The 26316-nt window shown below is 43.9% G+C and overlaps 5 protein-coding genes and 1 long non-coding RNA gene across 9 annotated transcripts; 5 read left to right on the top strand and 1 right to left on the bottom strand.

Annotated features, from left to right (window-relative positions):
- The first annotated feature begins 232 nt into the window (after window positions 1-232).
- On the top strand, window positions 233-1699 carry LOC123096609 (putative uncharacterized protein DDB_G0271606). The gene has a single exon (XM_044518374.1). It carries the CDS (start codon window positions 315-317, stop codon window positions 1182-1184), a length of 870 nt encoding a protein of 289 aa, XP_044374309.1. The 5' UTR covers window positions 233-314; the 3' UTR covers window positions 1185-1699.
- A 5409-nt stretch (window positions 1700-7108) lies between these two features.
- On the top strand, window positions 7109-13388 carry LOC123141020 (uncharacterized protein At4g14342). Its single transcript, XM_044560272.1, has 4 exons — window positions 7109-7437; window positions 11339-11424; window positions 11542-11665; window positions 13067-13388. Exons 1-4 carry the CDS (start codon window positions 7432-7434, stop codon window positions 13112-13114), a joined length of 264 nt encoding a protein of 87 aa, XP_044416207.1. The 5' UTR covers window positions 7109-7431; the 3' UTR covers window positions 13115-13388.
- On the bottom strand, window positions 8240-10608 carry LOC123141031 (uncharacterized). The gene is made up of 2 exons (XR_006470130.1): window positions 9392-10608; window positions 8240-8946 (listed from the first exon to the last, which is right to left on the bottom strand). It is a non-coding gene; the product is annotated as an uncharacterized lncRNA (long non-coding RNA).
- Window positions 13389-13563: 175 nt separating the features above from the next.
- Window positions 13564-17223, top strand: LOC123141009 (protein AMEIOTIC 1 homolog). Its single transcript, XM_044560265.1, has 4 exons — window positions 13564-14800; window positions 15635-15697; window positions 15874-15936; window positions 16068-17223. Exons 1-4 carry the CDS (start codon window positions 14708-14710, stop codon window positions 16194-16196), a joined length of 348 nt encoding a protein of 115 aa, XP_044416200.1. The 5' UTR covers window positions 13564-14707; the 3' UTR covers window positions 16197-17223.
- A 1305-nt stretch (window positions 17224-18528) lies between these two features.
- LOC123140998 ((R)-specific enoyl-CoA hydratase) lies at window positions 18529-19548 on the top strand. Its single transcript, XM_044560256.1, has 3 exons — window positions 18529-18873; window positions 18986-19101; window positions 19177-19548. Exons 1-3 carry the CDS (start codon window positions 18586-18588, stop codon window positions 19286-19288), a joined length of 516 nt encoding a protein of 171 aa, XP_044416191.1. The 5' UTR covers window positions 18529-18585; the 3' UTR covers window positions 19289-19548.
- Window positions 19549-19689: 141 nt separating this feature from the next.
- LOC123140966 (probable LRR receptor-like serine/threonine-protein kinase At1g05700) lies at window positions 19690-25758 on the top strand. Of its 4 annotated transcripts, XM_044560225.1 has the most exons (13): window positions 19690-21098; window positions 21181-21739; window positions 22046-22533; window positions 22850-22988; window positions 23117-23188; window positions 23294-23365; window positions 23447-23527; window positions 23616-23776; window positions 23870-24114; window positions 24328-24454; window positions 24601-24669; window positions 24784-24976; window positions 25064-25758. In XM_044560225.1, exons 1-13 carry the CDS (start codon window positions 20993-20995, stop codon window positions 25563-25565), a joined length of 2814 nt encoding a protein of 937 aa, XP_044416160.1. In that variant the 5' UTR covers window positions 19690-20992; the 3' UTR covers window positions 25566-25758. The 4 variants fall into 4 exon arrangements, with proteins under 4 accessions (XP_044416160.1, XP_044416181.1, XP_044416173.1 ...); XM_044560246.1 differs by lacking the exon at window positions 25064-25758 and having other exon boundaries at window positions 24328-24450; window positions 24830-24976; XM_044560238.1 differs by lacking the exon at window positions 25064-25758 and having other exon boundaries at window positions 24328-24450.
- The last annotated feature ends 558 nt before the right edge of the window (window positions 25759-26316 follow it).

The following is a 26316-nucleotide window of genomic DNA, read 5'->3' as shown; positions in this document are numbered from 1 at the left end:
GCATAATTCCAAATGTGAAGCAAGTCTCCGTATCTTATTGGTGAAACTGAATACTTGAAATTTAACAGAACTCCTGTTTTCTTCTTTAACCATAAATCCCCCCAAAAATTACCTCCTTTCGTTTGCTCATGTATTATTCTGATTAGGAAAAATAAAAAATTATGTCAGTTATTTTGAAGTAATTCTAATCTCATACACACAAATTTGCAATGTCTCAGCAACAGGCCTGGCAGCCAAATACGTCTACATCTGTACAAGCTTCTTCACTCACTAACATCGGACAGAACTTTCCCGGTGTCAACCAAACATCAACGATGCAGAATGTGTCTTTCATGCCACAGAACATAATGAATAATGGCTTGGCGCAAGGCACTTCACAAGATGTTTATGCTGCACAAAGGCAAATGGCAGGAAGGCAACAACAAAAAGAATCTCATCAATTAATTTATCAGCAGCAGCAAATGCTGATGAAGCAGAAATTGCAGCATAATTCACTACTGCAACCGTATATCCAGCAGCAGCAATCTTTGTTGCAGCCAACACAAATGCAATCTTCACAGCAATCCATGATGCAAATGTCATCTGGCCTTCACCCTGGGCAGTCCACCGTTCCACAGACACAGCCAATGGCCATGCAGTCAGCTACTCAGAGTTTTAATCAACATAATCAATTGAATTCCGTACAACACTCTGTGCAATCATTACTCGAGCAACCTCAAAAATCTGTTGGGAGGCAGCAGAAACAAGCACAAGGCTCCATTCATCAACAGCCGAATATTCTACAACAGAAACAACAACAGTTGATGGGACAGCAGCCATATTTACAACAAAATCAGCTAATTGGTCAACAGAATGGTGTTGTGGAGATGCAGCAGCAACAGAAGCTACCAGTTCAGTCAAATAATCTTTTGAATGTCCAACAAACACAACAGATGTTGAACCAGCAGTATGTGTCTTTGCATGAGCCACAGCAATCCGGCTCTCAGGCAAACATGTCGATTCTGCAGCAGCAACAACAAAGTCAACAGCAGCAACAACTTCTTGGAACTGTGCCTAATGTGTCAAGCATGCAGCCGGTGCATATGCTACAAACAAAAGCTCAGCAACCACAACCACAACAGCAGGCTCAGCAGCCTCCAATGGGTTTGATGCAACCTCAGTCTCAACACAAGCAACTCCAATAGTCACAACATCTTATGTCGCAGTTCCAGTCTCAGCCTAACCAACTACAACAGCAATTAGGGATGCAGCCACAATCCTCCATGCCGCAAAGAAATCAAACTTCAGAAGGCATGCTCTTGCAACAAAATAACATGGATCAGCAAGAAGTTTCCTCTAGTAGTAAGTTCTCACATATATTTTCTTTGTGGATCCATCGTATGCTCTTATTGTTCTCGTCTTTTTTTTCTCCATGTTCTTATATCTTATTGATCTGGCCTCTCATTATTTTCACTATCTTCCTGTTGTGGCCTTACATTCCTTGTGCATTTTAAACTAGCTTATTGATCTGGCCTCTCATTATTTTCGCCTACTTACATAGAAAAGTTTGGGGGAAAATGTGTGTTGTCCATCAGGAGCCCAACACCCTTTATTCTCGTGCTAACAGTTAACGTTGGACACTTGGACTATAATACAAGGTCCTTACTAGACTACAACCTGGATTCTTGGATCCTAACTCTTATTGAACTCTTAGGGTACTCCCGCTGCATTGTATCTTGTGTTGTATCATATTCATTAAATATGTGTTTAGAACTTTAGATACAACTCTTCCTATGGCTTATATCTTAGTATTGTATCTAATGGAGCTGCCATTTAGTATGTTCTGTGAGAGAAAAATAATAATTATTTCCTCACTGACTAGGCTTCCCCAACGGTATTTGGACCTTGCCTAGGTGGCATGTTTCAGATACAACCGGCATCACTGCACTGGGTTTGCCCTAAGTACGACTCATACTGAAATTAATGTTTGTGCTACATGAACTAGCTTTAAATCTTTTTGAAACTTCTTCGAAGATGACAACCGGATTCATAATTCAGACGCAACAATACGTTTTCTGACAAGTGAAATGCGTCACAGGTCCTAGAACTATCGTGGGGTGTAAAGTTAGTCCTAAAACTTCAGAACTGCATTTCACTCTTCTTTTGCCTGAACTACAGTGGTTAGTGATGGAATTATATATTCAGTGACCCGGTACCATGTTAATCATCATGTTGACTAAACGAACCTTACTGATCTCCGTGATTTCTCTTCAGCACACTGGGATTTCTTATTTTCTGGAAAAGCGCTACTGCATTGATCTTCTGTGATTGTTTGATTTGGTTCACAACTTTTCCAATTGCCCCTGCATTCCATCCTACAATGTACATGTAGCTGTTTATTTGTTGGTTTGTTCATTGTATCGTGATGCTCTTCGAGTACCTTGCTTTTTATGCAGCGTCCACGGACTCTACTTCTCAAACAGGCCATGCAGGTGCAGATGATTATTGGCAAGAGGAGATATATCTAATGGTAAGACATGACACTGATATCATCCTTTTTGGCACTCCCTTCCTTGGAACTTCCTAAAATTCGTAGAGAGTAGCCCCTATAACAAAGAGGTTAAGATTGCCCTGATCTAGATTGTTCGAAGATGAAACAACACGCCATATGTTGGGTGTTGGGGCCTTTTATCACTTCATGTTGCCCATCTCCTTTTCCTTTTGGTGTGTATACCAACAAATTCCTCTTCGGGAGTTTCATACAGCAAGCGTGTAGATGCACTACAGTCTGGTAGTCGTCTTGTAAGATATTTGTATACGGAATTCAGTATGAATGCAGAGTATGGAGCATACAACCATATAGAGTATCCAGATGTAGTAAAGCCTCAAGGCAGTTAGCAAGTTTTATTTTATTCAATGGGCATCATAGTTTCTTATTTTGTTTTAGATTTGTATGCTTCTAAAAGCTACTTGAAATATCTTGCCAGTGCCATATTCGCTGACTTAATGACAAACCATGGTCTACTAGCTGTTCTGTTTTCATCTCTATGTAGCTTCTGCACCAAATTTATGTGTGTATGTGGTCTTTGTTGTTGACAGATTAAGATGTTGAAGGACCAATACTTTGCAGACCTCAGTGAATTGTTCAATAAAATATGTGTGAAGCTACAGCATATTGACAGCATTATACCACTTCCAATACCATCTGAGCAGTATGATAGGATGAAGAGCTTTAAAATAATATTGGACCATGTATTACAAACGCTGCAAATTAGCAAGAGTAGTATCCAGCCTGACATGAGGGATAAACTCCCTCAATACGAGAAACATATTATCACTGCCTTGGATTTACAAAGGAAGCCAGCGCAGCCCCAAATACATCAATAGTTCCAGCAGAGCCACCTGCAGGACAAGCTCCTAATTCTAGCATTTCGTGGTGGCAACAGCCTTCCCAAAATTTGCGGCAGCATGATAGTCATACTAATATCAAGTGCAGAAGAAAGGCCTCTGGTTTTCTTACTTAAAAGCAGTAAGTATCTTGCAAACTTTGTGTTTACTGTCTTCTGTTATTTTTTGTGCTTAATCAGTGCTGTTCTGAATGTACTGTAGAACTTGACTATTTTCAAATTGAGCCAAACTGGTCTGAAGCATAGTGGCATAAAAAAATGAGGGCCAATAATGGAAATTCGATTGTAGGAGATTTCGCTGCTACATCTGAAGGAGCTGTCATCAAATGCACATTTACTGCTGTGGCTGTTAGTTGGAGCTTCAAGTCCATGCTCGCGTCTTGCACAGATGGCAAGTTTTTGAAAGCGCTTGCGCACATGTTGTGGACCGATCTCTTGGAGAGAGGTTTTGTGAAATAGGCATGTCAGGGTACTGGTAAACTGTGTGCTTGATCGGTTTGGTCACTAGTCCGACCTTTAAAACTTTTTTGTTTTGCTGGTGGTGGATGGCAGATTAGGGGGAGACTTGCTGTGAGACGATTTGCACGGTACCCTGTCCGGTGACGAGATGAATGTCAGTGATTCTCGCTAGATCATGTCTTTGTCTACCTATATCCTACAGTTATCTCACAACTGTAGTTACCCAGTCATAGTCACATGGTTGGTTGATGAATAAGTTATAGTTTTGGAATTGATAACTACCCCCTCTGTTCCAAAATAAGTGTCATGATTTTAGTTCAAATCAGGGAGTACTTGTGAGTAGGTCCTGGCGAATATATCCTACAGCAGAAATCTAGTTTCAAACTTGATAAATATTCTTGAATTGTCCAATAACTCGCACATTACTAGCATGATAATCATTCATATAGTTACCCAGCATCCAAATTACACTCGCCAACACGGAATCAACATGAGGAAATTTATAAAGCATACTACTTGAACAGAGCAACCTGATCACTAGAATGAAACTAAAATTTAGGAGCACTTCGCTGAATTTCATCCAGGTAAGCAAATGCTGGGGACACTAGTCAATCAATATGTTATACATCCATCATTTAAACAGACACTAGACACACTAGACGTACTGTGGCCTCTCCAATTCTTCTCTAAATTGTGGCGGTGATAAGCATGCGAGGCTCATTGTCATTATGTTTTCAAACTCTCAGGCTGCAGAAACCAACAGATGGGAATCACAAATACTATGTCTTCATTCAGCTACATGTTTCATACACTTTTCTGAATCCCTGTAGCTGAAGGATTTAGAAACTGCAAGTGGTCTCTAGTATAAATCAAGTTCAATGCATTTAGCACACGACTTCTACTACCTCCATTCCTAAATATAAAACGTCGGGGCAAATAGTAGTTGATACATTTAACTTCTTTTTATTCACTGTGCATAAAAGCTTTTTATTTCTTCTTGCAACTGACATTTTATTGCTAGAATAGTTGATATTTTTATTTTTCTTATTTCACAGTTCTGGGGTATCAAAAACAATATATATAGATCAAGTTCAATGCATTTAGCACATGACATGTTTACCTGCACAGCGACATGGTGTGTGTAAGCTTTTTTTTTCCTGCCTGGAACCGACTTTTATTTTCATAATATATTGTTGATACATTTGACTTTTTATTTATGGGTATCCAAAAGAACATATATACACGAGGGACGTTTTGGCTCTATGGAGCATATGCTCCCTGATGAACAGTAAATTCAGAACAAATAATAAATAAATTCAAAAATACTGTTTTTTTTTTGTGTGTGGATGCTCTTTAGTCTAACAAATATGCTTGACAATTTTCATGCAAAACGGGATAGCAGTGCTTCTTCGACGAAAAAAACAAAATTAAATGTAACATTTGATATTCAATTTTTTTCGTACATGTCAAAATGCTTAAGCTTCACTAGAACTTTGCAGGTAGCATTTGGGTGTGACAACGAACACATCCTTTAAAAAAAATGACATTTACAAAAAACATTTTTGGCGGGCAGGAGCATGTGCTCCCAAGAGGCTCCCCAATATGGAGCCACATAGTTTAACAAAACATGCTTTACATCTAGATGAGGGACGCCATTTGTGGTTTATGAATCCTCATGAATTTTCTGTAATACCGGTGACTCGAACTTTCGATCAATAAAGTAAGGCATGCTACCCCTGAAAAAAGCTGAATTGGATTTTTGATATATACATCAACTTCAATGCGTGTTTATGTTATGTTTTTGACATGTGAGAGCATGGGAGGGCCGTGGCACACCCAAAATTCTAAGCTTTTTTTATCATGTCATTTTTTCTCGATTTTGAGGTCCAAAAACAGCAGCTCATTGAGCTGAGCCCAGCAAGGCAGCAGCCATGCTCTCATCACTTCCTCTCCTATCAAGACAAAGGTGGTCGCCAGACCTAACGCCACCATTGATCTCGTATCTGAACACGTCGCCACACGGGCACATGGCCGCAGCCAAACTCCCCTTCCCTCGCTGGCTTGCCTCCAACCTGCAGGGTGTCTGCAGTGCACGCCATTGTTGCCTCCTTCGCGACGCCAGACCGACACTGCCGACCTACCATAGCAAGTTAGCAAGGGACAACTGGTCTTCTTGCAGTTCTGCTTAGCAATTCTACGAACATGAAGATGAATAATTGATGCATAGAATGCTCATGTTTGTATAGCCATTAATGTCAATCATGTTCATATGATAGTGGAGCATGGGATTGTGATTGTGCTATACCAACTTTTTCAATCAATATACCAATGGTTATTATGATGATCGGTTTGATAGGGCGACTCTACTAGAACCGCTCCTATGTACAACTATACCTGGTCAAACGAGCCATTTTTCGCGGGCCGGCCCATGAGCACGCGTGCCCGACATGTAACGCACCCGACCAGACACACGACTAAAGGCCATGCTTGATACATGACATATCGTGTGTTGTGCTCGTCTGCGGAGGTGAGAACTGCGTGGCGGCACAATAAAATGTTGCACATTTGCATATAGATTTGTACATGACATTTTTAAAAAGTTTATACAAATGTAAAAAAAATGTTAGTGTAATTCAATAAAATGTTTCGTACATTCAAAAAATGTACGTTACATTAACTTAAAAAAAATCTTCACACGTTTCAAAAATGTGTTTGTGGCATTTTCAAAAAATGTTTCTACAATGTACAGATTTTTTGCATAGTTAAAAAGATTTTTTTATCATTAGAGATATGTTTCAACATGTATTTATTTTTTGACATGTTTTTGAAAATAATGTTTATTTGTAAAAAGTTTTAAACATGTATTTGGAAAAAATTAAATGGATATAAAACAAATGTTGTAAATACATATGAAAAATGTACTGCGGATATAAAAAATAGACATGCATTGAAAAAACAAATATATGAAAACCGACAAAGGAAACAAAAAGGGAAACAAAGATTCCAAAAAACCTGAAGAAAACTAAAGTACACAGTAGAAGAAATAAAAAACTAAAATAAAAATTTGAAAAAATAATACCGAAGCATAAAATAAAAGAAGAGAAAAAAATAAAAACGGCGAAAAAACCCCCGAAGAGAAAAAAAAACGAAAAAAAAGAAACCAGACGGAACCCATAGAGCGAACAGTGGACGGGTGTGCAGATAAATGGGGTGGCCCGCTAGGCGTCGCCCGTAGGCGATTCCTACTACTACTGTGCTGGTCTCTATGACCGGTCCCACCGGCAGACAAGCTGCCTTCTCCTCCAGTGCGCCCCGACCAGACGAGCAGAGCCCAGCTAGGGTTTCGAGATTTCCCGTCGCCAGAATCGACCACCTCTCGTCTCCGCGAGCACCCGCCGGCGCCTTCCCTCGCCGTCGACGTCTTGCACCCCGGAGACCCTCCCGGATCTCCGCCGCCTCCCCGCCCCCCTCCTCCTCCTCGAACACCACCGCGGTCGATCTCTACTCGCGGCGCCCGCAGATCTGATTCCGGGGTCCCCGGCTCTCCCATCCAGGGCCAGGGCCAGGGCCATACTCGTCGGCCATCATGCAGGTCAGCAGTCCCTGATCAATCTCTCTGTGTTGCTTATTCTCTCCAATATATTCTGACGGTGTTGCTTAATCCCTGACCAAATCCATCAGAACATTTTTTGGGTCGATTTATTCTTGTCGGCTAACTAAAATGATTGATAAACTTAAAACCTGTGCTGTATGCTCTTAATATCCAAAGCACTTGCTGCTGCATTTACCTTTCGTGCTGTGTTGATGGTTAGCTTAAAGTAGTCACAGTGCCAGTCTTAGAGCTCACATGTTGTTCTATGTTTTGAATTGCACTATCATGATGCTTACTTTTTAAATTTTCTTATTTTGACTATATTTTGTTAACTAGGACAACACTCGTGCGTTGCAACGGGGCATGCCTATTCTGTGCAACACCAATCAGTTACAAATAAGAAGTAATTTTGACAACATGACTTATCTCCAAAATAAAATAAAATGCAATAGTCATAATAGTCCTGCGGTGATGGATAAATGAGGAAACTGACTTTGATTTCCTGCCATAATCGACTTACACTGGCTCCAGATCGACATACAAGGCCCTTGAAACGTGTTGAATGCATCCGTTGCAACCCGGCCCAACACAGCTATCACTACGAAAGGATGGCACAACTTAGGATTGGGCAACATAAAGCTGGACTTTATCGTTGTTACAAACCAAGACACTTGTTAGTATGAAATCCAGAGAATATTGTTTTAGAAAAGTAAAAATAATACTGGGTGCCTATCAATTCATAAAAGTACCCAGATGCCTACTAAAATTAAACTGGATCAACAAATCATCTAGCAAAAATCCCTGAACATTACACCTTTTCATCATTCGCCAATTCAATTATGAAAAAACAAATCATCAATCAATGATATGAAATAGTAGCAGTATGCTGCATTTGGGCTATAGTTTCTGCAGCTGATGGAGCAAGTGCAAAAGATACCCAACACTCCACACGGCAAGGCACATCTTATTCCCTATTTTAGCTTTTGGACCAAGACCACACGGAGAGACCCGTCGTCCATGGCAAGAACTGTCTTGGCAAGGATTGAAAAGATTCAAGGCCCTACAATGACGATGGATCCCAGTGCTAGCTAAATATGTCTTCTAATCTACTGAATGCCTGAATGCAATGCCCTAATCACGGAGCGGCGACTTTTGAATGTGATGCACTAATCTCACGACTCCTCATGTGGAGGCGGCAGATTAGCGTGCCAGGCCGCCACCGACGTCCGAGCTCTATGCAAACTTGTGGGATCCTGGGGGAGTGAGCGCCCAGGATAGTACGGCACCTATGCATACACACACACCAGTACAAGAAGTTCTCCGAAACGTCGCAGAACAGCGGATCGAGCCGCCGTGTCGACCGCCGAGCCCTCCTTCCACGCTGCCGCAGATCAGTCGGTCGTCCCGTCATCGTTGACCGAGCTCTCCATTAGTGCCACTGTAGAGCAGCCTGCCACATCACCGCGCCAAGCTCTCCATCCGACCCACCACATAACTTTGCCTTGTACTCTAAGAATATAATAGTTAGCAAATCAATTGGTTGTCAAGAAATAAACAAGCGACTGTCTTCTGTATATTACTGTCAGTTGTTCAATGAAGATGGCTGTGCATTGTGGAATTACTCCACTCAAAATACTGGAATGCCCAAACTGAAGACCTAGACACCTAACAACTATTTTATAGAGAACCCCACATAGTTCTTTTATAGAGAACTTCGCAAACCTCGACTAATCTATATCATGCAGGGAAAGTATCAATCATATATATCTTCAGAATCCCCATACACATCAAGAAGCATTATATCCCTTTTCTTATTGTTAAATCATTCTTATTTCCTCCTTGAACCAAACTCGCCATGCCTATATCCTTCGAGCCAAGGGAATATTGTACTATGCAGAGGAGAAGATTAACACTCCATATTGAGAGAACAAATCAAGTTTAGTATAGGTGGTACCAGTGCCATGTTTGAGATCATGTCGTCGCTGCTGAACCTTGTACTATGTCATCTAGCAGAACACGTAATTCCTTTGCCTCGTATATATTTCCCTTGATGCATGGATGGAGCTGAACATGCCCTGAACTCTGCTCTCCTTTCCTGTTTTGACTTCAATAAACTTGAGTACATAGTATTCACACTACTACTACTGTACAACATATAATTGATATTTTACTGTGTGAAAAGAAATTAAGTCAAGACCCTGAAGAATGCTACAAAAATATCTAAATGTCCACAGCGATGTTCTTAAATTCTGGACAAAGCTTGTAACCCAGATGTAGATTTCAAGCTGGAAGTTTTATGCACAATCCTTCATATGTTTGGCAAGAAAAATAATATCAATGAGCTTCTAGCTTCTGCACCAACGAATATATACCAGAATCTAGCCTTTTGTAGCCAACCAAACCTAGAAAACAAAGTTTAGAGGGGGGTGGGAGGGGGAAATAGTCTGTCCACTTGCTCTATAACATTAGGAGCCATGATACGCCAGTTTTCTGCTCAACTATTCGAAGTATAACATTAGGAGCCATGATACGCCATGAGGTAAGGGTTCCTGCTTCCAAAATATAATTTTCTTTGCAAATTCAGATGACCATTATAAGAATAATTAATACATGGCATGGCCATAAATTATATCCGGAACAAAATTTGTTGAAGCAAGAACTTGAGCAACTATTTCCAACTGTGTGGGTTACCTCTGATCTCTGTGGGGATGAGAAGGTCCTCAGTGAAGGACGAAGCGGCCACAGTGGATCCATGACCTGAGATGGCATCCTGTAGATGCCAAACCATAGAATACAGAGCATGTTTGCCAAAAGATCGCAGCACCTCCGATAGCTCAATTTGGTCGGATGAAGGTAAACAACAATTAAAACTAAAAAGGCGCAGCAAAGATAAACGGAAAAAGGTGCATGGAGGTGCTGTGTCTAGGCAAAAAAAAGGTCAACACCTAACTGTAACTTCTTCATACAATTAAAGAAAACCCGCAGATATACATTTGTCAAGCAATAGGAGTCGGCGTACCCATGTGTCTTGAGACTCCACATGATGTAAATTAATTAGCAAACCATTATTCTAGTAACCTGATTCACTCCCACCATCATAACATGCTTTGAATCATATGGAAGGAGATTTAGTCTCATGATGTATTCATGTGAGAGTTTACCTTAAGGATCTGTGACTGGAACTGGCTCGGACAAACACACAAACACCTTGTGTGCAAAAAATAACTGAGAACATACACAAACACATGCTCGTCCAAATTTGAGGTGGAGGGGGTGCAGAGGGGACGGCCAGGTCGCCGGCAAGTGCAACGACGCCCAGCTCGCGGTGGCTCTGGTCGAGCGGCGAGCGCAAGCCCTCCTGGGCGGCGCACAACAAGGAGCTCGGGCGCGCGGGAGAGAGGAGGAGCTCGGGCACGCGGACGCGGGGCAGAGGGGGAGCTAAGGTGGAACGGTGGTGCAGGGTGCTGCCATTACCGGCGTCGTCCGGCGGCCGGCGGTCACCGGATCGAGCGCCGCGCGGGCCGCGGGCCTCCTGGCGGCTGGGATCAGGAGGCGAGGGAGAGAGGAGAGCCCGTGCAGCCGCGCTCGTGTCTGTTCACTTTTTTCATGTACAACCCCAGATGAAACGGTTTTTCACTTTAAAATAGGGATTGCGGGTTGATTTCTTAGAAACAAAGGGACTTTGATGCAAAATTACTGACGTACGACCAGAAGCAGTATCTGCTTTATTAGTAGGGAAAGATATCACCAGATCCTCAATTCGTCTCTTGTCTTCTTTTATCTTGCTTCAGCTTAAAGTTTTCAACTACTTCATATTCTTCCAATATACTGTCGCTTTAGTAACATCCTTTTACAACTGAATCGCCTGTAAGTTCTAACACGTATCACATTTTTTTAAAAGGCTAGTGACAGGTTCAACATCAATTCTCAACTTGAGCATCTCCAAGCCAAATACGTCGGAACAGGGCATGCTGACCTGACCAGATTGTAAGCATCTCATCTTTTGTATTAGAAATGTTACATTAGGTAGCTAAATGGTAAGAATTATTCTTGATTGGCATGGTCTGATAGGATATGAACCATTAACATGTCTTTGTATTGCAGTGAATGGGCTGTAAACATCCAAAGAGACAGCTATGCATCTTACATTGGACACTACCCGATGTTGGCATATTTTTCCATTGCTGAGAATGAATCTATTGGAAGGGAGCGCTACGAATTTATGCAGGTATGTGTGAAAGAGATGTACCTAACTCGTCTACTGAGTTTTACCTGCAAATCGTGTAGGACTGAACGGTTGTATAAACGTTGATGTAAATTAAAACTAGCATCGCTACTGAATTATTGTTACTTGATTGCATTAAGCTTTCACTGGTGGGATGCTAGTCTTGCTTTGGGCACTTAAGCAGTTTCACTCTTTTTTATGGGGCTTCTCTTGTCATCATAATTGGCTTTTTTTTAATCATGACCATGTACCTTGTAAGCGCTGTTATAATGTATCACATTGCAAGCTCATTAAATATCATCTTGTTGCTTCAAATTGTAGCTGGGCAGGGTTTCTCTAGTGAGCCATAATACATCGCGGTCAGAGTCTAGCTTGAAGTTATTTTGTTTCCATGCTGCCAAAGAAATTTTCAGTGATGCGTGACAATTTGAGATACTAAATGTTTATAGATAGATGTGAGATACACCCCCTGCGAGGACATGGTTCCATAACTCTTTATTCAAGTGATATGAGAGACACTTCATGTCCATAAATAAGTGTCGTTTCAGAATGCTCAGAGCCTAAATTTATAAGTTCGAGACATATTTATCATCAAAGGGGAAAAATGTAGCTTGAAGAAGTTGCATATATCAACTAAATTGGTCCAAATTAGAATGTTGGATGGTATGTCCTTCTATTAAATGGTGAAAACAGAGCACACTGGACTATAGCTTAAATTGCTTATTTCCTGCTTCCAAACTTATGCAAACCTTAATTCAATGTTAGCTGGCTGCATTTTGATGGACACACATTTTACCATCTACTGTTAAATAGCCTTTCAGTTTAAAACCCTGTGTACATTCTGTGGTATGCAATAAGGATAAGGAGAGCCAAGCTAGTTATCAAATGTTAGGATTTATCTTTCCCATTTTACTGTTGTAATAATCACTCTAGTACTCCAGTATCCCATTGTGACAGTGTCTATCTGGAATGGAGTCTTTGCTCTGCAATAAAAATCGCAAGTAACATTTCTCAGTGCACAATTGCACAAGGATGGAGAAAAAAACCGCTAAATTTATCATGCTGCAGACTTGTGGCAAAATGTTTAAATGAACCGTTATACTCAAACTGAAGAAAACGTTGAACCTGTCGTACCCAGATTTTCTATTTGAACCCCTATGCTATGGCCGCGATGCTATTGATCTGCTCATGTGTTTCATCGGGTTTATTTTATTGCCATCTTCTTTAGCAAGTTTGAAGTTCTTAACGTATTTAGTAGTATCTGAGTTAGTTGCCTTCCATGCGTGGTATTTGGCCATACCTCAGTTTCTCCATTCGCATGTGTGTCCACTTTTTGAACAAGCAGTTGTATTGACGATGTATTTTAATATAAATTATTAAACCCTTTTGTTTCTGGTCTTGCAGAAAATGCTGCTTCCCTGTGGCCTCCCTCCTGAAAGAGACGAAGACTGAGGAGTTGGTGCTATAGTTCTACCTCCAAAGCAACTTGTGTCCAGATGCTGTTCGTTACCAAAGTCTCAAGGCCTGTCTGGATTAGCCACCTCAGCACTTTATGTGATTGTGTTTGAACATCGTGAACATCTTTGTCTGGTTTAATTCCTGGACGACCTTGGCCATCTTGCCTCATAAAAGGAGTAATGTAACGTGATGTCGTATCTGCATCTTACTACATATGTGAACGATATAATCGAATCACAGCAGTGCATGTCGAAATAGTTTTTTTTTCTTTCTAATTTGTGCTTTATTTTTTTCGTAATCTTGCTAGCTGGGCTTCATTGTCTCCACCTGCTTCTCTCCATTGGCAGCCGAGGAGGAGACAGAGGCAGCCCTTGCATTTCTTTTTGAGAAAAATTCACCGTAGATCACTAAACTTGAGCCGGTTGACAGTTTAGTATCACTACAAAATACCCGAACTACGGTTCACGTACTTGCGTAAGGGGTTCACTTTGGTCTGTATGTACGTTTTCGTGTATGTATTTGCTGACTCGGCGTAAGGGGTTCACTTTGGTCTGTATGTACGTTTTCGTGTATGTATTTGCTGACTTGGCCGAGTCAGCGGCCGCCAGCTCGTCGATCCACGTGGTCAAGTCGATCCACGTGGGCGCTGACTGCCATGTTGTCTCAGCCACCTGAATATGCAGGAAAGCAGGGGGTCTTTTGCAAAAATGATGCACGGGAACGGCTGCGACGACGCTTCCTGCGCCGTGTGCCGGAGCTGCAGGTCGAGGCCGACGAAGTGGGGCTGCCCTGGCTCCTGGAGGTCGGCGTCCCTCAGGCTGCTGCTGGTGGCCGGCGGCTGCGAAGGTGGTTGGACCGGCGAGTCCGGGCCGGCCGGCCGGGGAGGAGTGGGAGCTTGGCGGAGAAGTCGGCGTTGGTGGAGGAGGCCAACGGCGGCGTGGGCGGGAGCTCGAGACTGCCGTCCATCGCGCACTCGTCGTCGTCCACGTAAGGGACTCTCACCGCCACAATGCCGACGCCCGACGGCACCATGGAGTACTGGCTCGAACCGGCCGAGCTTGCAACCCTGCACCGGGAGGTCGGCGACTCGGCGTCGAGTGTCGACCCGTACTGGGTGCCGCCTCCATGGTGGAAGCGCGGAGATCCGTGTCCGCGGACGGCTACACGCTCAAGGCAAAGGTGCAGGTGGAGGAGCTCACCAAGGAGCTCGCCGGAGTAAAAAAGTCCCATTTTCCCCCTTCTGTCATCTTCTCTTGCAATTTCTTCTTCTTCCTCAATGCTGATTCGATCTTCCATTGAGTCTTGCATGTGACAAAGAAATGTTTGTGTTAAAATTGATCATTTGTGATTCTTGCATATAGTAAGTACTAAGTAACAAACTAGCAATGCCAGTGTTGTTGTGTTAACACTGAATTTTGTTATACAGTATTTGTGTATGAAGTCACTTGTGCTGATTAAACCAATGGTAATTTGTGCTATGTTTGATTACTTGTGCTAAGTTGTTATCATTTTTGCATACAGTAAGTAGCAGTGCTAGTTTTGTGTTGGCACTGAATTCTGTTGCTCTGAATTTTTGTATGATGGCACATGCAGCAGTCGGTGAAGGCACATCAAGGCACAATGAACAATGAGGGGAAATCTGAGGCAGTCAAAGCCTACATTTCTCATGAGACTTATCAGGTGATCGCAGTTATCTGTCCTCATATATGCATCTCTTTCTGTTGCAATTTTCATCATGCATGTTTGCTATCAAATTTACATCTCTCTACCCCTCAAAATAAATAAATTACATCTCTCTGTTTTGCATCATGTATATTTGTTGACAAAATTATGAGAAAATGGGACATGCATGCATGCCTGAATGGAGCACACCCCCTTACTTGTGAATTGTGATGCACACTTGTCAGTTTTCAGGGTGTGCATGTTTCTGGTTCCTTCTTATGTGAAAACTTTGGTGTTGGAGTTTCAGTTAAAGAAAGCATTTGAGTTTATTTGGAAGTGGCAGGTCTTTGGTTTTGGTTTTGTGATAGTCTTTTTTTAAGTTTCAGTTAAAGAAAGAAAGAAATTTTGACATTTGAGTTGCTTCCAAGTGGCAAGTCTTGGTTTTGGTTGTGTCATAGTACTACATTGCAGTACTGCATCTGAAATTTGTAAGATGCAGGAGCAGGTTTGCCTTTCCAAAGCATGACACATTTGTAGCTCTCAATTTGTCTCCTCTGGGAAGGCATTGCAGAGACACCTGCAGTACACACAAACCTTTCTCAGCTTTGCTTCTCACATTTTTTACACTGAGGTTAAGGTGGATGTTTAGGCAAAGCACCTTTTTATTTCCATTGATGAGGAAATACTTCTGCATATATACTGTAAAGTACACTTGACATAGGTAGTTTTAATCATCAGAATGGATATCTCTTTCCACTAGTGTTGTAAGAATTGCAAAGTTTACTTTCTTTTTGTTTATTCCATGGAGTATTTCCTTAGCTGATCTTGAACTCATGGTGATCTTATTTGCAGGACAAGTATGAGTGTGTGCTGAAGGCCAATGGCAATCTGGAAAAGCAGGTTCTATCCTTGGAGGTACAATAATTGGGCCAACTCCCCCTCAGCTTAAATTCATCATACTTGTCAATTTAGTTATCTTGCAAGAAATGGCTGCCATGTTAAATTTGAATATTCAAATGTGTCTTCCTGGTTGAATTGTTTTCTCCACATTGTTGATCATGCTGAAGCCATTGTTGTGGATCTGTTTTCAGGAGAAGTACGCGAACGCAACACGAGCGAATGGCAAGCTGGAGGAGGAGGTTCTGTTCCTCAAGGTACATCTGAATTTTAACCAATCTTTGCCCAGCTCCTGCTCTCATTATACAGTACAGATCAACTTTAGCTGCATTTCACGATGAGTTAATCATGTGCCTGATGTGGAGTTGACACTGAATCTGTTGTGCAGGAGAAGTATGAGGCAATGCTTGAGAAAAACACCAGGCTGGAGGGGCATGTGGCTGCTCTGTCCACTTCTTTCCTACTCCAGTTGATTGCTAGTAGCTGCACTTTATCAACTGCACCAGTTGCATCATAATAATCTTTCTGATTTTTTGTTATGCTAGCATTTGCTCCAAAAGGATTACACATTAGCATTAGATTTGAGGAATGATTTGGTAATTTATTGTATGTGTGAACAGGAGGGCATGCAGTTTCTGAATGATGGGGATCAGCAGTTGCGGATCATGGGAGCAGAGCCGCGTCTTTCTTCTGTGTGCCAAGGAGTACTGCAAAGCTGACAGGAAGGAGAGCAATGGTAGCGACTGGCGAGGCAACAGATGCTGCAGCCGCTGGCGCAGGCGACCAGCTCGCCGATGTCGACGGCGACGGCGGGAAGAGGTCGTCGAGGAAGTGTAGCGAGTGGCCAGACAAGACGCAGCCCTCGTCGCCGTGGACCCCGACGGTGGCGAGAGTCGCGTATGTGGACGAAGACGAGTGCGCGATGGACGGCGACGGCGACGGAGCTGACCAATCACTCTTTACCGGAGCTAAAATTGTACAGATCGAGCACCGGAGCTGCTGGCGACGGCGACGTACTGTACAGGGACGGCGAGGCATCATCACAACGACGCGAAGGAGCAAGAGAGACATCGCGCAGGCCCCTCCCGAACGGCGCGGACGGCGGCGGCTCAGCGTCCAACGACGTGTTGGAGCTGTCGTCGACGCCGACGAGCTCAGAGGATGACCTCGAGAGCGACGACGAGCAGAGAGGGTGCGGGAGCAGAGGAGACAGCGAGCGGGTGCGGTTCAACCAGGTGGGCTGGTTTAATGGTCACGGCGATTTTGCAACCCCCCAGATGGACTAGTATTCATCCTAGGCACGACCAGGTGGCGGTCAAACCAAGCTGGCAGCCGCTGACTCGTCCAAGTCAGCAAATACGTACACGAAATCGTACATACGGATTAAAATGAACCCCTGCACAAATACGTGGACCGTATTTTGGGTATTTTAAAGTAGTGGTACTAAACTGTCAACCTGCTCAAATTTAGTGACCTGCAGTGAATTTTTCTCTTTCTTTTTCGATGAACTTTTGGATGTCAGTTTGAAATCACACATCAGTGTCTGAAGCAAGCGAGATTTCATATACTGTTGGTTCTCAAAGTAAGAAAAACGGTTTGCTAAACTGTCATACGTACACGACTGCAAAGACCGACTCCAATTTCCTTGGACGATGATAACACATGTTTTGTGTAGTGTCTAAGAGAACCAGTCCATACGTCTATGTGTGGGCAAAACAACTAGTGCTTACACGCGTTTTTAACCTTGCAATCCTTCTCACACGCACGTGTGGGCAAAATGCATAACGCCCACATGATCTCTCTCAACCACCTACCTTAAGGTCCCTGCGTGTCCAGCGTGACAGTCATCACGCGTCCCCGCAGTTGCCATGGTCTGGACCCTCTTCAATGTCCGTTTACCTGCAGTTGCCATGTCGTTGAACTACAGTTGTCATGTCGGACATCACAGTTGCCATGGTTGCTCAACTGCAGTTGTCATCTCAGGTCAAGTACCAGATGCCATTTTGGACAACTGCAGTTGTTGCCATGTGCGGTCTGGTTTACTATAATTGCCATGATTTAAAAACTTTAGAGGCTGCCACGTACTAACACTAAGCAGTTGCCATGTATGGTCTGGTTTACTACAGTTGTCATGATTTAAAAACCTTAGGAGTTGCCACCTACTAATAATAGGCAGTTGCCGTGTAGCGCTACAAGGATACATGGCAAAACAACATGTTCGGGGTAAAAGAGAGAGTTGCCATCTGCTTACAAGCATACTAGGGCAGTTGTCGTGTACCCTGCAAAAACATATGGCAACTGACATGTTCGGGTAAAAAAAAGATAAAGTTGCCATCTGCTTATACCATGTACGTTTTGCATGGCAACTGGCAGCTTGGGTGTGGGAGAGGAGACGGGCATGTGGACGAGATGATAAATGCCCACATACCAGCCCTTATGCGTGAGTGAAAACTGATGTGTGGGTGAACTGCTAAACGCCCACACACTGGCCCCTTCGTATGGTGAAACAGACGTATGGACGACCGAGTGAACGCCCACACATCAACCCAGTCCTACGTGGCACCACAAACATGTCAAAATTCATGCAACCACAAATAAACGCGGGGCGAGATGCAAATGCCTATACATGTGGGCGTTAGTGTTTCCGATTTCCTTTGCTTTCTGTTCTCTGATCGTGCGGAAAATACTCCAGTCACCAGTCCTCAGCCTATATAAAAAAAAAGTCACTAGTGTGATTTTGATTTCTTGGGCCGCGTCCTACGGCAGCGGATGGGTGGGCCGGGCCGCGATAAGCGGGCGATGCACGTATTCTAGCGGAGGGACTACTAAGCCCGTTTGTGCTTTCTAAAAAAAAACCGTTTGTGCGGCTCGTGTCCTTCACCTCTGGAAAGAAGGAAGCTGCCGGGATGCGTCTGGCGCGCCTCGCCCGCGCGGCCCCTCTTCTCGTCCGCACGGCGGCGACGGCGGCCACCGCCGACCCAGCGGCGGCGCTGAAGGCGGGCGACGCGCTGCGCTCGCGCCGGCGGCGGTTCACGGAGGACGACGTGGCGGCGTACGCGGGGGTGAGCGGCGACCGCAACCCCGTCCACCTGGACGACGCCTTCGCGCGCGGGGCGGGCGGGTTCCAGCGCGGCCGCGTGGTGCACGGCATGCTCGTCGCCTCCCTCTTCCCAGCCCTCATCGCCTCCCACTTCGTACGCTCCCTCCCTCTCCCCCTCTCTTTGGCATTCCGCCGAACAGGTGGTCGGCGTGGCGGGTCGATGGGATCCAGCCTGATCTGACGGGTGCTTCTTCGCGTTGATGCAGCCTGGGGCCGTGTACGCGAGCCAGTCGCTCAAGTTCGCGGCGCCGGTGTACGTCGGAGACGAGGTGGTCGCGCAGGTGCAGGCGCTCCAAATCAAGGCGGCCAGCGGAAGGCACATGTACTACCTAGCACCATCCTCTTGTTTCCGACCTTGTGCTTGCTGACAACTAACAGTAACATATCTGTCGGGCAGTGTCAAGTTCGCCACCAAGTGCTTCACGGATGACGATCAGACTCTCGCCATTGACGGCGAGGCCATGGCTTTTCTGCCCACACTGCAGCTCAGCACAGAGGCGATGGAGTGACATGTTTGTTCATTAGACGCTACCGAAGCAGATGCTATGATCGATCAATTTGGAATGGGGTGATTCTTATCTCATGATGAACCATTTCGCCTTCATAAAAGCTTGAGGCCTTGGGGACATTAGACTGCAATTTTGTTAGTCATATATATAGTATTGTACCTTGCAGTTTTCCTGTAATGTTATGATTGACAGCATGAGCAATGATCACTTCAACTTTCTGAGGAAATGAGCACATTCAATGGGCTGGTTGATCATTCTCACTTATCAGAAGAAGCTGCTGCACCAATCATTGTGCTTGTAATCAGGTACATGTTTCCATTAGACTACACACAACTCTGTCCTTGGGTCTTCTGTAAGGGTGGAAAAACCCTGTTGGTAAATAATTAATTCGTATGAGTAACATATCATTTTTGAATCATATCACTAAGTTGGAATATAGTTATAACATGCCAATGTTAGCTATATGGGCAAGATAAATTAAAGATTTCTACTTGCATATATCCTGCACATATTTGTGCTCTCAGTATCTTCAACCCTGACCGGAGGGTGTCAACACTAGGTGCATGTAATATTTGTATTCCGATGGATGGATGGACATATTATTTGTTTGCATCAACTTGTGGCACCACCGCCACATTAACAAGGCAAACAAGTATTGATCTTGATAAACCATAAATACGATGATTACTTAAAACCTGATATGCCGGCAACAGTTCTTAATTCCCAATGTGGAGAGCATGATTAAAGTTCTCTCATTTCTCATGTGATAATTTACAGCTGTTAGTTCCGTGAGAACAATGTTTCTTACAAATGTCAGAGTGTTGGATGGATATTTTAGTTCCAGTAACCGATTCTTACAAAAAAAAAAATTCTTTCTGCCGCAAGATGGTTGAAGATAGGGGATGCAAGGATGATAATTCCCTAATGGGAGGGGAGTCCTGCATTTGAAATCATAGCATAAGAGATTTGATGTAGATGACCAGTACTTTCTTGAGATGCAAATTCCTTGGACACCTAGCGCCTTATTATGTACTCCCTCCGTTCGGAATTATTTGTCGCAGAAATAGATGTATCTAGACTTATTTTAGTTCTAGATACATCCATTTTCGAGACAATTAATTCCGAACGGAGGGAGTATCAGTTTTAGGACCATATCCTGACCTCGGCATTAATCCTTTGTAAAAAAAATCGGGTTTACGGGAGCTGTTGCAGGTTTTCTATGCGCTAGTGGGCGGATTTCTGCTAGTACTGAATTCGATACGCGGACTTGTAGTATCGTTGGTTACAATCAGTACCGTATTCATGTGTACCACTACACGCAATACGTGCTCTAACTATGTTCGACTATGGTACAACTACGCTAGAATTTCTTTTGGCGTGGCATCAATCATCAATCATCAATGGCTCTCTCGGCAACCCTTCCATGCAAACCTCCTCTTGCGTCGTCAGACGTACAGATCCATGCAGGCCGTGTGCTGGACACAGAGATGAGCAGCTGACGTGGTCAATCATGGTGGTGTTGACGTGATCAACTGATCATTATTTATGATCGCTCGCTAGTGGACCGAGTTGGCTTTGTTAGGCGTCATCTAGGATTCTAGATCTTAGTTAGTTTACGTCTGGGCATATGCACTGAAGCATTGGACGCCTAAAAAGTCAAATGCATATGCATGTTACGCTCCACTAACCGCTCTTGCATGTGCAATGGAGCAATCAACGGCGGCAAGTCGTCCATGGCTGCTGCTCCTCTGCCTCGCCGTCGCCGCCACCGGCGGCGTACTCCAAGCTCGCGCCCAGCTTGACAGCAAAGGTATGCTAAAAACATCAGCACCCTTTACGCACGCGCCATTAACGGCTTCATGTATGTACTTACGTACCGTGCAATATTGCAGGTTTCATAAGCGTAGACTGCGGACTACCGGGGAAGGCAAGCTACGTGGACGGCGGCACCAAGCTATCCTACGTCTCCGATGCCGGGTTCATCGATGATACTGCCGGCGCCAACCAAAACATCTCTGGCCAGTACATTCGACCGCAGCTCTCACGGCGCTACCACGACGTGCGCAGCTTCCCTGATGGCACGCGCAACTGCTACACACTCCGGTCCCTCGTGTCTGGTCGCAAGTACCTCGTCCGAGCGGCATTCTTATATGGCGACTACGACGGCCTCGGCAGGCTGCCAGTCTTCGACCTCCACCTCGGCGTCAACTACTGGCAGACCGTCAACGTCTCGACGCCGGGCTTCGAGGTGACGGCGGAGGCCATCGTCGTGGTGCCAGATGACTTCGTGCAGGTCTGCCTGGTGAACACTGGCGCCGGCACGCCGTTCATCTCCGCGCTGGAGCTGAGGCCGCTGAAGATGAAGTTCTACCCGCAGGTGAACTTGATGCAGGGCCTCGTCCTTGACGTCAGGCTCAACCTCGGCCCGGCAGACCTGACCGACATTGTTAGGTGAGGAAAAGATCTCGGGCTGTTTAATTCCCTCCTGTCTATTTTCTCTTCAAGTTTACATCAAAGTTTTAAATAGCGCGCTAAGCATCTTAGCGTCGGACCTCTTTCAAATGCTATAGCGTGCTATAGCGGAGCTATAGCGCGCTATTTAAAATGTTTGTTCATTTGTTTGGACCAAAGTCTCTTAGCGCAAGACCTTTTGTAAACGCTATAGCGTGCTATAGCGGAGCTATAGCGGGCTATTTGAAACAGTGGTTTACATACTAAGTTATTAACTGGACAGACACAAACACTACTGATCATCAGGTACCCTGAAGATCCACACGACCGAGTATGGATCCCTTGGGCTGACCCGAAAGAGTGGATGGAGATATCAACGACGAAGCAGGTGGACAGCGAGTACGACGACTTCGAGGTACCGACGGCCGTGATGCAGACTGCGGTCACGCCGCTGAACGCCTCCATGAAGCTAGAGATCACCTGGGACCCCGTGCCTCAGCCTCACGACCTGTCACCGGGATATTTCATCATCATGCACTTCTCTGAGCTCCAGCTCCTCCCGAGCAACGCCCTACGCGAGTTTGACATCAACATCAACGGCGTGAGGTTGTCCGAAGCCATTAGGCTAGTCTACCTTGGGGTCGGTGTCATCTTCAATGAAAAGCCCTACCAGGACGGTAACTACAACATCTCCATCAAGGCCACCGCCAACTCGACATTGCCGCCAATCCTCAACGCCCTCGAGTTGTTCTCCATCATGTCCATGACAAACTTTGGCACGGACTCCAGGGACGGTACGTACATATGCAAACAAATGATACATGCATGAGTTAGCTGATATTTCCTCCTTGCCAAATTGGAACGCACACAATTTTTTTTTCATAAAAAACAAACATTTACTATAATGAATATATGTCATATGGAAATATATTTCATGATAAATCCAATGTTATTGTAAATGTTGATATGTTTAACTTGGCAACGTCTACAAAGTTTGACACTGAAAAAATTATATGCACTATAGAGCAAGGATGGAGTATTTATTAAGTTGTTAAGAACATGGGGTTGTGTTGTCTCTGCTACTAAAAAAGTGGGTGTGGTTAACTGTAGTATCTGCTATGACAACGATCAAGACGAAGTATCATGTGGAGAAGAACTGGATGGGTGACCCGTGTGCTCCCAAGACTATGGCCTGGGAAAAGTTGATGTGCAGCTACGACACTGGCATCCCTCCAAGGATCAGAAGCGTGTCAGTTTTTCAGATCTATACGTTATATTGACCTATCACTTATGTTCATAGGACAAAAGCATGAATTATCGCATGTTAAGGTTATTATATGCAGTCAAATTGATCCAATTGATATTTGCTCTTTGTAGAAACCTGTCTTCCAGTGGTCTGAATGGTGACATATCGCCGTCTTTCGCGGATCTAAAGGCTCTCCAGCACTTGTATGTTTAGAGTTTGGATCTCTTTGGCCTTTGTTTGTAGTTTAAAGAGATGAAATACGGCAAAAGGAATACTGATACAAGTCCATATCTTGCACTCTCTTGTAGGGATCTGTCAAACAACAATTTGACAGGCACAATTCTAGATACTCTTTCGCAATTACCTTTGTTGAAGATTTTGTAAGTCTGGCAACTACTGTCCAATTGTGCTTTTTTCCTTACATTACTCCCACTCCTGCAAATTATATTTTCTTTCTTTAGAGATTTGTCAGGAAATCAGCTCAGTGGCTCAATTCCCTCCGGAATTCTCAAAAGAATTCAAGATGGCTCCCTAAATCTAAGGTCGTTAATTTACCCATGAATTCTCCCGATTCGTCTTGCATGATACTTGATGAATTTCATTGACCAACTTTTTAATATTGTTTAGCAGATATGACAACAACTCAAACCTTTGCACCAATGCCAATTCATGTCGACCTGCTAAAATGAAGAGCAAGTTGCCCATATACGTTGGTGCCCCTATAGTTATCATCGTGGTGATAGTATCAGTGGCACTAACACTCTTTTGCTTGTTGAGACGAAAAACTCCAGGTGAGACTTTGGCATGCGCCACTTAATTATTGGTATATGTTTCGACATCAAATAGTACTAATGTTAATCATTAAATTCCACGCATACAAAAAGGATTAATGAAAAACTCAGTAAAGCCACAAAATGAAACGAGAAATGATGGGGACACATCACTTGGACTTGAGACTCGCCGATTCACATACAATGAAATTGAGAGGATAACGAACAACCTTCAACAAGTGTTGGGAAAGGGAGGATTCGGTTATGTCTATGATGGCTTCCTGGAGGATGGCACTCAGGTGGCAGTAAAGATACGGTCTGAGTCTTCCAACCAAGGTGACAAGGAATTCCTAGCAGAGGTACAATTTATTATCTCACTGCACTTGCATTCCTCCTTGTCGTTTAATTCACTTATGTTTCGAAGTCCTTATATTGCTTTAAATGTTGAATCTAAAATATCAAGGTACATTTAACATAGTTTACTCTGTTTAAAAAATATATAAGTTTCTTGATATAGATTTTTACTGTGAAACAATATTTATGAAGTCATGTCTTGACCCCTACTTGTTCAGGTTCAAATTTTAACCCGGATTCATCACAAGAACCTTGTCTCCTTGATTGGTTTCTGCAAGGATGGGGTACACATGGCACTTGTCTACGAGTTCATGTCAGAGGGAACTCTGCAAGATCACATTGTAGGTACGCAAGTTGTTTAACGCTATATATTCAGTTGCTGGAAGGTGACTGGTGTAGCGTAAAGCACTATGAGCTGATAGAGTGTACATGTTGTTTATCTATAGAATCGTCTGAATAAATGATTGGTCACAATGTCGGCCTGTATGTAGGAGGAGACCGAAATGCAAGATGCTTAACCTGGAGACAGAGACTTAAAATTGCAGTTGAATCTGCACAAGGTAAGCACTTATATTGCATCTTTTGTTTCTTTAACGAAAAAAACACTTAAATGCAGAATTGGCAACTGCTTTTGCCAAATGATTGTTTTTTTAATCCTCAGTGTTCATATATAGGACTAGAGTACCTACATAAGGGGTGCAACCCACCTTTGATTCACAGGGATGTGAAGGCCACAAACATCTTATTGAACACGAGGTTGGAGGCCAAGATCGCCGATTTTGGATTATCCAAAGCTTTCAATCGCGACAATGAAAGCCAGGTGTCCACGAATGTGATCGTTGGCACACGCGGATATATGGATCCAGAGTAAGCCGACTCCTTCCACCCTGCTCCAAAATCTTTCTATAGCGTACCATGCTCTGAGTGTTAAGTGGAGCTAAAACATTTGCTTAGGTACCAGACAACAGGGAGGCCGACAACCAAGAGTGATGTGTATAGCTTTGGTGTTGTGCTGTTGGTGCTTGTCACGGGGAAGCCACCCACCATGCATAACCCGCGAAGCATCGGCATCATTGAGTGGGTGCAACGGCGGTTATCGAAAGGCAACATCGAAGGCGTGGTGGATGTGCGCATGCATGGTGACCACGACATCAATAGTATGTGGAAGGCCGCTGACATCGCCCTCAAGTGCACTGCACATGCGTCGGCGCGGCGCCCCAACATGACCGATGTTGTGCTGCAACTACAGGAGTGCCTGAAGCTAGAGGAGGACCACGCCGGCGGCAACTCCAACAACAACTTCTACACTGGCATCAGCAGCAACGACCTAAGCATGAGAAATGACTCTTACCCTACTAACCAGTCCACGAATGTGAGCCAAAGCAGCACTTCATTTGAGAAGGAACATAATTTTGGGAGGGTGCCAACAATGGACAACGGTCCTGCTGCCCGATAAGCAAGACTTGTTGATCATGTACCGATCGCCAACTGGTTATCTATGTTCGAGTTTCCGTGTGAAATCTTTGTAATCATTTTTTGTGGGATCTCCGTGTTTATTGATATTATTTGACCAAGTTTCCCACTAATACATTGTATGTTCAACCAGTAACTTGTTTAATTGCTAAATCTAATTATAGACTTTCCTGAAACAAAAGTCAAAAGATACAAGTGATCTTGATCGTGTGTTGATCGAATTTCTTTTTGTAGATATACTATTAACTTGACCCCTTGTTTTCGCTATCTCGCAGTTGGATAACCACCATCACAGACAAAGCTAATTTACATATCTTTACCAACTCATTTCTAAGACCAGTCACGTATGCTGGCATTGTACATTTAAATTGCTTTATATACAAGAGCACAAGCTCACCGGACAAGAAATTAATAGCCAACAAAGAGCAAATTACATGTAGCAGATAACCAACGACAGAGTTGACGGGGGATCGACTCCGGACTCCGGAGTAAGTGCTGATTAAAGGGCGCCCAATTGAGTAAATTGGTGTCCCAGCCGGTTAGCCGGATCGCCTCAACTTTTGTGCGTCTCAAGCATGGTCCCAAATTGCATGTGCGCCTCAAGTCTCAACTGTATAGCGTGTCTTGCGGACCAACCTTTGGTTGGATGGTTAGGAGGACAGTGGTGTTTCCACTCCCCAGCTGCCCACCGGGGTTCAAGTCCTAAATTTGACGTGGGTGTTTACGTTATTTCT

Source organism: Triticum aestivum, chromosome 1B, assembly GCF_018294505.1.
Source record: "Triticum aestivum cultivar Chinese Spring chromosome 1B, IWGSC CS RefSeq v2.1, whole genome shotgun sequence".
Lineage (NCBI taxonomy): Eukaryota > Viridiplantae > Streptophyta > Magnoliopsida > Poales > Poaceae > Triticum > Triticum aestivum.
The sequence above is the reverse complement of the archived record's forward strand: the minus strand, read 5'-3'. Positions and strand labels throughout refer to the sequence as shown.